Here is a 13,366-nt window from a genome sequence, read left to right as displayed (position 1 = left end):
ATGCTTGTGCCTCTAGAAGATTTTCACCTTCCTTGTCACCTATGATTTGCTAAGGGGTGAAAATCAAATATTCAAGTTTTTTAGAGATCTTTGTCCAAAGTCAGTTCTCAACCAAGGTGGGTACAGTCTTTCAACAGCAAACTTCATAGGCTTTATGACAGCTCTTTAGCCTAGAGGTCTTTTTTTTTTTTTTTTTTTTGTAGAGACAAAGTCTCACTATATTGCCCTCAGTAAAGTGCCATGGCATCACAGCTCACAGCAACCTCCAACTTCTGGTGTTAGGCGGTTCTCTTACCTCAGCCTCATGAGTAGTTGGGAGTACAGGTGTCCACCACAATGCCTGGCTATTTCTTTGTTGCAGTTTGGCCAGAACCTGGTTTGAATCTACCACCCTCAGTATATGAGGCCAGCGCCGTACCCACTGAGCCACAGGCACCGGCCGAGCCTAGAGGTCTTTTCCACCTCTTTTTGAATTTGGGGTAGTCTTCGACAGTGGGGAATCTTACCAGAAGACAAATCTTTTCAGCAACAGAATCATGCTAAATAAATCAGAAAGTTCACTTTCAATTAAGGCACAGTGTTACAGTCGTTGCTTACTTTTAAAAATGATAAATTATGCAATCATGATCCAAGCTTTGCTGTAGAGGGTGTCAAGATTAGGCTTAATAAATAGATTTCTTTCAGCAGTGATTGATATAACTAATTCTTGTATTGACTTGAATTCATGTTCTCTAGTTTTGGAATGCTTGCTTTGTAGTACGTACCAAGCCTCTCTTCCATCCACAAGGCGCCGTGGGTGTCCTGAACATCACTGTAACGCTTCTACTTTCAAGTTTTGTCAGCATGGGTACAGGTGTGCCACATTCCCAGCAAGCCTGGTGTGTGCAAGTGTGGCTTTCTCAGTGCAGTGAATGAATTGTGTATAGGGTGACTTTCCAATCAAATTTAAATTCCTTTAAATAATGCAGTTCACTAATATCTCACATTGCTTCTTATATTTCAACAAACTCATAATGAAGTTTTCAGAACACTTCTCTTGTACAAAATGAGGTCCATCTACTGCCTACATGTCAGAGTGAAGGTAGAGCTGTTTCTATGAGAGGGAAAAAATTGAGCAAATCGATTAATTATGGTCTTGTTTACACTTTTACAAAAAGAAAAGATCATTTGTTTGTTTAAACCAAGTTCCCTTTCCTTCCCTAGAGGCATCATTGCCCAGCTATGTGAGAAATTATACACTCAAATTTCACACATATGGGTCATTCGTTCCCATGTTGCAGACATTTCCAAAGAGACAGCAGTATGACTTATCATTCTGATAAAATGGCAGTTACGATCATGTCGCAGCAGGTTTGGCTACAGACAGAGCCTAATTAATGGAATTGTTAACAGTGGTTTCGTATTTGCAAACAGTCAAGTTATGCCTATAGCAATAACAGATATACCTCTCGTTCCACCTGTATTGTTTAAATAATGTCTGTATCTCTGTGTTGTTTCTTACAGGAATCCCAACATCTGACCCCTGGATTCACCTTACAAAGTAAGTGCTTTTGAAAAATCCTTTTTCAGTCCAAATATCCATGTCCTCTTCTAAAATCCTTTAACCATGAAAGAACAACAATAACAAGAAGTTATGTTGTAATATATTGTAATACACTCAGTTGATTCCCTGTTTGTCTATAATGTATGGCAGGAAGGTATGAAACTACATAACTGACAGGGCTACCTGTCTGGAGACCAATTTAATTCTGAATAATCATTTGTCAGTAGAAACATGAGCAGTAATTATTCGTGTCCTCTTTTTTTTTCAGAGTGGAGTGATCCAACTAGCAGAGTGTCTACAAAGTCAGTGTCATTCAAATCGTGAGTACTAGGTTTGCAAACCGGGCCTGTTGGGGGACATTTGGCAAGGAAACAATGGCTCAGTGCTGAGCTGAACTTGTTCTCTCTCCTGAAACTATGCACCTTGACTCATAGTACTATGTAATTAAGTCAGGGTAGGAGAATCAGATTCCCTACTGTTTTAGTCTATGCAGGCTGCTATAACAGAAAACTATAAACTGAGTGGCTTATAAACAACAGAAAATTAGTTCTCGGTGTTCTGGAGTCTGGGGAGTTCCAGATCAAGACACCAGAAGAAACAATATCTGGTGAGGATCTATTTGCTCACAGAAAGCTGTCTTCTTACTCTAATTTCACAAGGTGCAAGGGGTGACAGTTCTCTCTCTAGGCCTCTTGGAAGGGCACTAATCTCATTCATGAGGGCTTGACTCTCAGATATAATCCCCTCCAAAAGTCCCCACCTCCTATAAAACTGTCACCTTGTGGGTGAGGATTTCAGCATATGAATTTTAGAGGTGATACAAGCATTCAGACCATGTCACCCATGATAAGCCAGTAATAGTAGAAATGAATTAGATCACCATTTCCCTCTCTAATGATATGGAGTCAACACAGGCTTGATCAATACCTGGGGTATGAAAACAATAGTGATTTCAGTGGGAAAAAATAATCTAGATCCCTTGCTTTCCATATTTTTAAGAGTTGTTTCAGCACTGTGTGACTTCAGCTAACGAGATCATTATGTACAATATTCGGCTACTGCTGACTAGGATAGATAAGGGACACATCTGAGCAGCCATGATCAGACATGAAATGTTGAGTGAATTGCCTCGGCCAGTCAGTCCAAGGCCTCACTATTTGCAGGTCATCTGGCATCTGTATATTAAAGACAAACAAGGACATCAAGGAAGACAGGGAGTAAGAGATTGCATGATGGTAGGGTGCAGTTCAGGAGCCAGGGCCTAGCAATTCACTCAGCACTGTCTTCATTTTTTATTAATGTTAACTAAAGGAGGGGCTTAGAGAAACCAATTTCCTCAGATTAACTATTGTAGATTTTCTAATATCCATTTGTCCAAGAGGGTATCAAGGGAGTATTTCTCTCACAACTTCTTTCATTCCACATAATAGAAAATGGAAGTTGACTTTTCTGTGTAATAGGCACACATTTGAAATTTTTTTAATGAAATAATTTATGACATTCAAGTGGCCTAATGGAACACTTGAAGCGAATTGCTCACCTTTGGAAGATCATGAATAATTGCATAAAACAACTGGGAATGATTCCCCAATAGACTGGGGCTTTGGGAAATCAATGGCATTTCTACTTTCTTGGTATAGTTCCGTAGCGAAGCCCTAAAGCCCTGACCCCCATCATCAGCCCTTTTATTTGGTTTTCTGGGCTGATCTGTGCCTTTTAATTCATAGTTCAACAATCGAGAATCCTCAATTTTAAGAACTGAGAAAAAAACAACAGAAGCACATAATCAAAACATAATCCTGATTTAAGGACTAAATGATATGGAAACACAAAAACAAAAATCATCTTTGATATTGTACGTTTCAGCTTCTCTATTTATCATGTTGTGAATTTCTCTTCCTCTTGTTATCCTAGTAAATGATAGATCTTACCCTTCCTGCCTACACTCCTACTTCATCTCACCCCAATAAAAAAGTCAATAAGATACACACATACACACACACTCACATAAGCCTTTAGGAAATCAATGAAGGTTTCCAAAAATGAAAATATAAACAAATATATTTTCTGTTGTAAAATAATTTTAGTCCTAAAGCAAATATTAGGCTGCCACTGTGAAATAAATATGCCACTTTCCCTATATACCATAGATTGCAATGTTTCAGTGGTTTGTAACTAACAAAAATAAACTCAATTGTGGTTGATAGTTAGAGGCTTAATTTTCAAAGAACAACATTTCATAGTGTGGTGGCATATAGCATCGTTAATAAGACAAAAATTCTCTATAGGAAACACTAGTAAATCAAAAAGACACTGAATCTATTTTCTGAGTGAGCTGCTCTCTTTTTGTCTGCCTAAAGTCCAAGCACTCTCTTATCAGATATTAGCTGGAGTAAGTTTCCTTCCTGTGATAGGGCTTAATATAGGACATATCAGAGTCATAATAAAGTTACTTTTATTATTAGCTTCTAAATGATCAGTTTGCCCATCACTAATACTCTCCCATATTTGACTGTATTGTGACTTTTAAGGTACCTTCTAGGATTTTCCTCTTGGCAGGGAAATTTTCTAGATGATTAAGAACATTATGGGCATAAACAGACTGCTGGTGCCTAAAGTTTGGTGGGAAGCAGCCACGCTGCAGGAAAGACACCCACCCAAGGCTAATAGATGTCCTGGGCATGTTCCTGCCACTTAGTGCAACAAAGAGAGATTAAATTCTTGTAAAACAGAATCCCTTAATTACTGGGACACGTTATTAGTTTGCCTTATCTTGGCCTGTTTTCCCTGTTGATGAAACACAGATCTTCCATTTGAGTATGGATTGTTTATAAGGACTGTGTGCATGGACACCAGATCTGAAAACGCTGGCCCCCGTGTGCTTGAGTATAGGCTTTTGGAGTCAGCCACGGTCTCTCTTTGTTCTTGACAGGTGCTGCTCTTTCTGAGCCGACCCCAGCAATATGATTGGCCTTTTGGAAGTATTTTTCAGATCAATATACTCCATTGGCATACAGTGCTTTTTATGGGGTTCCATTCATAGAATGACATCCCATGTGCTTTAGGAAGACTATTGAACTGGAGCAGTTTGGAGACCTGAGTTTGAGCCTCTGCTTTGTCTCAGTGGTGGTATTTGGGGGAGGGGAAAGCACTTCGGGAATTAGAAGATGTGAGTTTTAATCACAGGGGAATTTATAGATAGGGCCTTATAAGGAAAACTAAGCAAATTAATGAGCATAAGTATATATGCATATGGGTACACATACAAACACTTCTCAGAATTCAAATGTGAGCAGTTATACACTTTAGTAATTGAGTCTAACAACACAGTAATAAAAGTACATTTAACTTTAATCCTTAATGGGAAGATAGAAGACCTGGTCGTTTGTTCCCCCCACCTCCTAGTCACTATAAGCCTGAGATATGTGGTAGTCTTGGGACAGGCCCTACCTGGGTCTTCTAAATCCAATGGAATTTTTAACCTCCCCACCTAAAAGTCTCTGTCCCACAAAAGAGGGCAAGACATAGGCTTAAGAAAGTGAAATATATTTCTCAGGGTTGTAGAGTTGTATATTTGTACAGTAACATCGTACTGTTATGTCTCTAAAAGACCCATTTGTTTCAGGTACCAGATTCAGGGTCTGAATGGATACAGCTGACATTGTGTTACTTTATAGTTTCTTAATAAAGTCTTTAAAGGGTAATGGTGAGACAGAAAACAAACCAAAGAACTTGGATTTTCTTTTTTGAGTTGAATGGCTTCATCTAGTTTATTATAGTATCTGTCAAAAACTTGTCAGTATAGTGGCCTTACAGAAATGGATGGCCCTGTTGGTCTTTTATGAGCTATTATAGATAGAAATTGGTAAGATGTATTCAGATGTCCTTTCAGACAGCCTCCATGAACTTAAGGGTGTCCATTCAGTTAGTCCTTGACTTCAATTAGTCTTATAAATACTAAGATGGTAGCTCCAAATATCAAGTTATTTTGTTAAACTTCATTGTTGGCATTTGCACTGTGTCCACTTGGAAGCCATCCAGACCCCCTTTTAACCCAGAAGCTCCTGTATGTCAATTCATGCTATCAAGAATGCCTGGATAGTTTCCATAAAAACCCAATATAAAAGCAGATTAGCCATAATGTGGGTTTTCCCTGCCGTAAAGCCAGTTCCCCCACTTAGTGTATTAGCTACATGTTTGAAAACATCTCAGCCATAGATCCCGAGAGTAGATGAAAGGCCTTATAGAGACAAACTGGCTGTAGCTAGCCTGAATTTGCCTGCGGGTGCTTGGTATGGACAAATGCCACACGAACAAATCCTTGAATGTAGCACTAGCTGGGAAGAAAAGTCATTATATTTATTACAGGAATGGTAGAGGCCACAGAGAATTGTCATTGCACTATTGAGCACAGGTGTCAGGCTAGATGCCAGATGCTGTTACATACATTGCCCTGTGAAGCTTGCCAGCCATCCTAGAGATGCTCCAAATTATTCCCATTTCACAGATGAGAAAAGCAGAGGTAGAATACAGTCCTTCCTTCGAAGTGTGCACAGGCCAATGGGTGGATGAACCAGCCATGCCCATTTATCTTGAATGGACATTTTGGCTGCAAATACAGAGAAACACTGTCACCCTGCTCTTTGGTGGGAAAGTTTGAATGCAGGCTGAAGGCCTTCTGGGTTTAAAGACCCTTCTTTTCCCACTGGGCTGTCCTTCCTCATGACTTTTGATGGGTTTAAGGGCTTTCTATGCCAAATGTGACCTTTTTTATCTGGACACAACCATGAAGAAGATTCACAGAACCGAAGTTGGTGAAAAGTCATCCCACAAAAAATTATACCTATCAGTAGTTTGGGGTGACACAAAACTGGGTCAAAATTGCTTTGACTAAAATATCATTATCTTTGAAGTTTTCTGTGTTATGAAGATTTCATTACCATAGAGAAGAGAAAGATTATGAGAATGTTTTCTAGATTGCTATTACTGATACAAGCATTACATTATTGCTTAGACAAATTTTAAAAATATTTTAGTAATAAAATGCTTACATTCATTGCAACCCTGACTATCCTTGTACCAAAGCTTCTATCACTGAAAGCATTTCCTTTGGGATTTTCACTCGAGATTTAAGATTCTCCATGCCCTACTGCAGAGCAATAACCCAGTCTAGCAATTTCAAATATTCTTCCCCATGTAAATGTTTGGTCTGCTACTTAGATGCAATTTTGGTAGCAAAGTGACTGTATAATTCAGCATGATAAAAATGTAACTTTCTTAATTAGATTAATGCTTAACAGTATACATGATCCAGTGCTTGGAATTCAGAAATACTGCTAATCTGTTTGAGGGCTACAAAAGCTAAAGCAAATCTGCTGATAAATCTTGGTGACTTTCACTAGTTGCAGCCATTCTAGTTTTTAAATGAAGGAGCATGCTAAATAAAAAAATAAATAAATAAATATAAACAAAATTTTTAAAAATTATAAACAAGTATGACAACTTTTGCTTTTAACTTGCCTTGCATGCCCTGTGTCTCAGAGCTTGCCAACTTTTCCTAAGGACTTAATGTATTTTTGGAAGTTCTCCACCTCTTCAGGGACAGCCACCTGGGAGCAGAGAAAACAAAATTTGGCAGCCTGTTCAAGCTGTGAATTAAAGGTAATTCACAGTTTGAAATGAATCAGCATGACGTCCTTAAGAAGAGTAATCAGACATCAAGAGGATTTTATGTTGAGGATTGTATATTGGCTAATGTGACAACAAGCAATATTGGCATTTAGAATGTTCATGTGGAGAAGTGCTGAAACTGCCTGGGCTTGATGGCTGCCAAGACGGAAAACGAGGGCTCCTTCAAAGGGAGCTGGAGATTTCCACTTAAAGTCCATAAGCTGAAAACAGATATTTTTGTTCAGCTAGCATGGTTGATAGATCAGATTTGATTTTGTGATGTTTTTCATAGGCCCATATCAACCATAGGATTTGTACTTTCCAAGTAGCCTCTGAGACACTTCTGTAATTGGAGGCAAATGTCTTTCTCTTTTTCTCCCTCTCAGGGAAAAGTTAAGTATATCTTCTTTTCTACTTCCATCCGTACCTGTTGACGTTTGTTCATTCATTAATTCAGGTTTTTGTTGTTTTCAATAAATACTCATTCAGCTCCTACTGTAGGTGTGGCTCTGGCTGGACATTTTGGTAACTCAGGGTTACACATCCTTTTCTCAAGGAGCTCATGGTCTGGTGAAGGCTAGACGTGCATTGGCAACACCAGTAACTCTACTAACTTGCATTTATTGAGTGACTACTATGTGTCAGGCACTTCCCATTCACTTTTCTCAACAAGCCCATAGGATTCATCATTATTATGCTCTACAGAAAACAGAAACCAGAGTTCAGAGATGTCGAGTAAATCAATCAAAGTGCCAGCATTGCAAAGGGTGGAGCCAGAATGGAACCGGCTTCAGAACACATGCTCTTCACTTACAGAAAAGTCATCCCATGGGCACTTTGGATATAGCTCTACTGATTTGAAGTCAGTTGTGATCTCATCCAGACCTGAGGCCAAAGCAGACTAACCAGAATGCAGGTCACAGTGGTCCCTGCCATTTTGGTTTAAATCAGGGGAAGTGTTACATCTGAATACTATATTATTTGAGTGAGGTCTTGCATACATAGTGCGCATAGTGATACAGACAAGGGGAAGACAGATCTATCTTCAGCTCGGGGTCTGCAGCTGGATTGTGCCATAGGACTGTTGAATGTTCCCCTTAGTGAGGCATAAGGATCCATTGCCTGCAAGGGACTTACACCATCACCAAAACTCCACATAAGATTGCTTGTGGTGACATGTGATGGGAACATCTCTCTCCAGAAATTGCCATTTAGCCATACTAAAGTGAAAAGAAGAAAAGTCTGATATTTGCATCTGTTTTTGTAAGAGGTTCATGTCTCCCCTTCCATGCTTACCAGCTTGTTTGGTAATTGAAAAGTGGCTTTATATCCTCATGGTGGAACAATTTTTAAAAACATTCCCATCTGTTATCAGCCACAATGACATATTTCTGATGTCTTCCTTGGCATTTTGAACAGGAACTGGGAGTGAAGCAGATAATCCTGGTGGAAGGCACTGAAGTTAATAAGCAAGGGACCCAAGTGAAAATAATCTCAGTTGTGTAATTAAATGTAAGGTTGTAATAACACACCCATGCACGCAAATGTACGTACACACACTCTGTATTCCAGAACATTATGTCCCTCAAATGCTTCTGATCTAACCAGATGTGTGTGCACACATACACACTCTTTTTTCAGTTATTAGATTTTAAAATTATACGGCCAGGGATATTTTTCATTTGCATAGTAAATGATAATTTTGAGGCACTTTTACACAGTACATTAACATTATATGAGCATCACAGAAATCTGTTAGATAACCTTGTGAAAAGAAACCAGACAATGGGAAGGGAAGATATTTGTCCAGGGAATGGTGGATCTGGGACTAGCAGCTATGATTCTTCATTCGCATTAGAACACACTGCCTTGTCCCATTCTCCCCAGATGGCTACAGGGCCAGAACTCATCAATCAGAGCCCTACTGGGCTTTCTAGGCCCAGGTGAAGAAAATACAGCAGAAGTATAGACAAGCCCTATGGATCATTCCTTGAAATTAAAAAAGAAATAAAAGCAAAAATAAACTCACGTGAGACTAGAGTAGATAAGAAGAAATATCCACCCTGCTTCTTAAACTGTTCATTTTGTTTTTCCATCCTATCAAGCATGTCACAAACAGCCAGATCCTTTATCATAATTACATTATTGGGAATGTTATGCTTAAATGGTCTGCTCTTGACACCTTCTCAGAGTTGCTAAAAGCCCTTCTATTTTACTGATGAGTGGGGAGCAGTGTTGGTGGAATATGGCAGATGCATGCACAATTACAGCTGTAAAATCAGTTGAAAAATCTGACAAATGCCTTTCTTTGTGGTTCATCCATCCACTTTAACAATGAGGACCAAAAAAGGAAAAAGTCTCAAAGCTATTTGATTGACATCTCCAAATATGCTGCCAAGACTGGGACCGAGAGGGGGTGGGATGGAGTAGGGTGGGGTAAGGGTGGGCCTTCAGAAAACCAAATGAACACAGTTTCTTTTCTTTGTTACCCTGTGGGATCTTGGCACCCAAGATATCTCAGTACAACCCCTTAGTACACTGTCTTGTTCTTGTCTGACGTTCCAGGGTGCCTGAGAGAGAAATGAGGGAGAGAAAGGCATCCAGAGAGAAGTGGAAGGTAATGAATTAGCAACCTGTAACTTTGCTGGCCCCATTGCCTAATTTCTGGAGTTACTTGTTTCTGCATAAAAAGTCCAATTTAAAAAAAATCCCAGATGGATATTTCAATTTGGTAGCTACATGTGATATTTCTAGATTTTTCAAAAGAAAACTATTTTTTTAAAGTACCTAATTCTCACCTATAGCTCAGTGGTTAGGGCACCAGCCCCATGCACCGGGGCTGGTGGGTTCGAACAAATAAAAAAACAAATAAAAAAAATAGCTGGGCATTGTGGAGGGCACCTGTTGTCCTAGCTACTCGGGAGGCTGAGGCAAGAGAATTGCTTGAGCCCAAGAGTTTGAGATTGCTGTGAGCCGTGACGCCACAGCCCTCTACCGAGGGTGACAAAGTGAGACTGTCTCAATAAAAAAATAAATAAATAAAAGTACCTAATTCTCATAGTATCTAGAAATTGTCTAGGTTTTACCTAGGAATTGACAGGACCATTCTAGGTTTCTCCAAAATCATTTTCATATATGGTACAGAGTGAAAGGAAACAGCTGTTCACGATCAATGTGCTTGGGCAATTATAGACACCACTTCTAGGCATGTACCGTAATGTATGCCAGGGACTGTGGCAAACATTTCACAGGCAGCAGCTATTTTATCCTCACAGGACAACAACCTTGTGAGATGGATATCATCACCACCATCATCATCGCTTCCAGACTGTCCTCTCCAGAAGTCAGAAAGAATACATACACCATAGACTCCTAGCACCATGTAGCTAACATTAGCAGTCAGGCCTGCCTGGCAGTCTTGTACTGTGCCAAGTCACTGTTCACTTGTTTAATCACCCTCCATCCTTATATCATTGCTGTGAGATAGATAAGTTTAAACCAGTTTTGTGGAGAAGGAAATTTCATCTCAGAGATGTGAAATGACTTGCTCAAGATCAAGCAACCTAGTTGTTGAGGGAGCTGGAATTTCACTCTTGGATTCTTGGATCACAAAACTCAAACTTTTTGTAATACCATATCTACCTAACCCATCTGTGGTTTCAATTGAACTATTATTAAGTACAGAGAAAATAATAATAATAATGTTTCTATTTCTATGGCACTATGTGTTTTCCATACATATTGTTATATTTGTTACATTTGGTCTGTACTCAATTCTAGGAGTCAGGGGGCAGGGAAGGAAATTATTACTGTCCTGAAGATGTTGGGTCTCCACTTCTGGCTGGCTCAAATCTCAGCTCTCTTACTCCCTTGTCATGTGACTTGATGAATTCATGGGTGCTGTTCTCTGAGCCTTTGTTTCTTCCAATAATAAAATGGAGAAGGTATATTATTTAGACTCTTTAGTGAATTATAATGTCAACCGACGAGGTCATGAGTGGGCTTAGCAGTTAACTATTTACATTGGTTCTCTCTCCATGTTAGGAGTGAGGAAAGTCATGCTCAAGTGGCTTAAGTGAGGTGTCCAAGCTCACACAGCTGGTAATGTTGCCAATGCTCAGTCCCAATCTTCTTGGATCCTAGGAGTGTGTTCTTTTTGATAATATTTGCCTGTATTTCTCAAAAGTGTTGTGTTGATGTGATTTTAATTGAAGGATCAACTGTCAATGCTGTCAGACAGCAGTAGACTTAAAATCAATGGCTGTGTGTGCCCTTCTCCCCCTAATCCGATCTCCCCAGCATGGTTCTGGATGTTTCACCATGTTGAGAAGAGCAAATGCATTTTCCCACTCATTTATACTCCAGGGATCGTTGTTTAATTTTGTGACAGTCTGAGCACTTGTAGAATAACTTGAAAACTTTATTAAAATCACATACTTTTTACAATCTCATTGTACTACAGATTAGATATAAAAAATCTACCTTTTATCTTCATGCTTTTTGTGCAGTGTTTTTTCTTTATTCTGTTATTGAAGAGGATCTGAAACTAGTGGCCTGTCTTGCCCTTCACTACTGGATTAAAATTCCAGGTTGCTACTATGGTAACCGTACCTTGAAAATTAGATCCTGACAGAGTCACTAAGAAATTTAAAACTGCGTTCCTGCCATGAACTTTGAAGAAAGGTTGCTTACTATTGTCAGCGACAGCCTCTTAATTGAAATAATCTGCCTTTCCATCTGCTAGAAAGAGTTTGTGTGTCTTAGGGAGGGGGGACAAAAAGATTATATCTTGATGGATTTTTGCAACATAAAAAATGGTTATAGTTTGAAGCAAAGCTGTTTTCTGCATGAAATTTAAATCAACTTCAGCTCAATTTATGCTATTCAGAGGAACTGTGATATTCAGTATTCATGGTGGCAGGAAGCCAAGATGCACAGTAAGGACGTACAGACACTCAGAGAAGATGCTGCTGGGGATGTGTCCTACAGAAACCCCAGTTGCCCCAGGGGCAAAGTGGCAGCGCCTTTCAAACCACACATTTCTGTACCTAGGCCTCTGGGAAGTCAGGGAATGCAGAGTGGCCACGTGGCAGACTTTCTGATCAAGAAGGCCAGCAGTCACTGATTTGTCTAGTGACAGAAAAGTTGAAATCATACTGATGCTCCCAATGCCAGGGAAATGAAACAAGCAAAATAGATTCTCTCACCTTTCAGGAAGTTGAGGGATTGAGGCATTTGTGATGTGAGGAATTTCTCTGCCATTTCTTTCTCAATGCAAGCACATCAAGTGGGTCTGGCTTTATAATGAGTTGTGGCTGTATCAGTGGTTCCATAACAGGGTTTATGTTTGGTTGATTCGTTTGATTGGATGCTTGGGCCTTGCCCTGCCCTTCCCTTCCCTTCCCTTCTCCTTTCCTTCCTTTCTTGACATGAGTATAACAGTATTTTAATGTATGCTTCTAATGCTACACATAGAAAATGGCTCTTTAACTTTCTGGCTGTTTAATACCCGATTTTTTTCTCACTCTGAGATATTTGCATATTCTTTCCCACACAACAGAGATCAAATAATAATCCTTTTGGACAATATCAAATAGTAGGGTAGGGATGTGGAGGCATGGGAAGTCTCACCCCCTAGTGGTGGGAAAGTATCTTGATGGGTAGAAAACTTGGAATAGAATTGCGTCTCACCTCACTTGAGAGCCTCTTCATTGTTAACTTGGTCAGTGTAGGTACTGAGGAGACTGTGATCATGATGGCTGAATAGTGAGATTCCTTCAGACCCAAGGGACGCCCATGAAAGCCCAACAAACACACGCCAGCACTGTTTTACCTGTGAGACCAGCAGAACCACAGATAGCAACTGTGACTCTCCTGACACAATAGGTTAATAAATGTGTGAGCTCCTAAGTGGAGTAGGTGCCATTTATTCACCTATTTCTTCAGCTACTGGCGTAGGAAGGACCTGCTACACAGTAGATAACCAGAAAAGATTACTGAGTATTTGATAGTCAGTGAAAGAATGATCCAGAAAGTGTCAGTTGTCCTGAAGTAATTTTAATATTTTGATATACTTTATTTTCAGATGCCTTAATCTATATTGAAAACATAGTTTTTTCAATCTATGTTGAAAAGTGAGTGTGTGTGCATATG

At 39.5% G+C, this 13,366-nt stretch overlaps 1 protein-coding gene across 3 annotated transcripts in view; it reads left to right on the top strand.

The window, feature by feature from the left end:
* AFF2 (AF4/FMR2 family member 2) overlaps window positions 1-13,366 on the top strand; it is a 476,026-nt gene that overhangs the window by 327,193 nt on the left and 135,467 nt on the right. For all 3 annotated transcript variants that reach the window (XM_012812888.2, XM_012812886.1, XM_012812887.1), the window contains 2 exons: window positions 1,504-1,540; window positions 1,812-1,845. In XM_012812888.2, coding sequence (XP_012668342.1) covers window positions 1,504-1,540; window positions 1,812-1,845 — 71 coding nt within the window. The remainder of the gene's footprint in view (window positions 1-1,503; window positions 1,541-1,811; window positions 1,846-13,366) is intronic.

This window comes from Otolemur garnettii, unplaced genomic scaffold (genome assembly GCF_000181295.1).
Source record: "Otolemur garnettii isolate 467f Iridium unplaced genomic scaffold, OtoGar3 scaffold00231, whole genome shotgun sequence".
NCBI lineage: Eukaryota > Metazoa > Chordata > Mammalia > Primates > Galagidae > Otolemur > Otolemur garnettii.
This window is presented reverse-complemented; position numbering and strand designations above follow the sequence as displayed.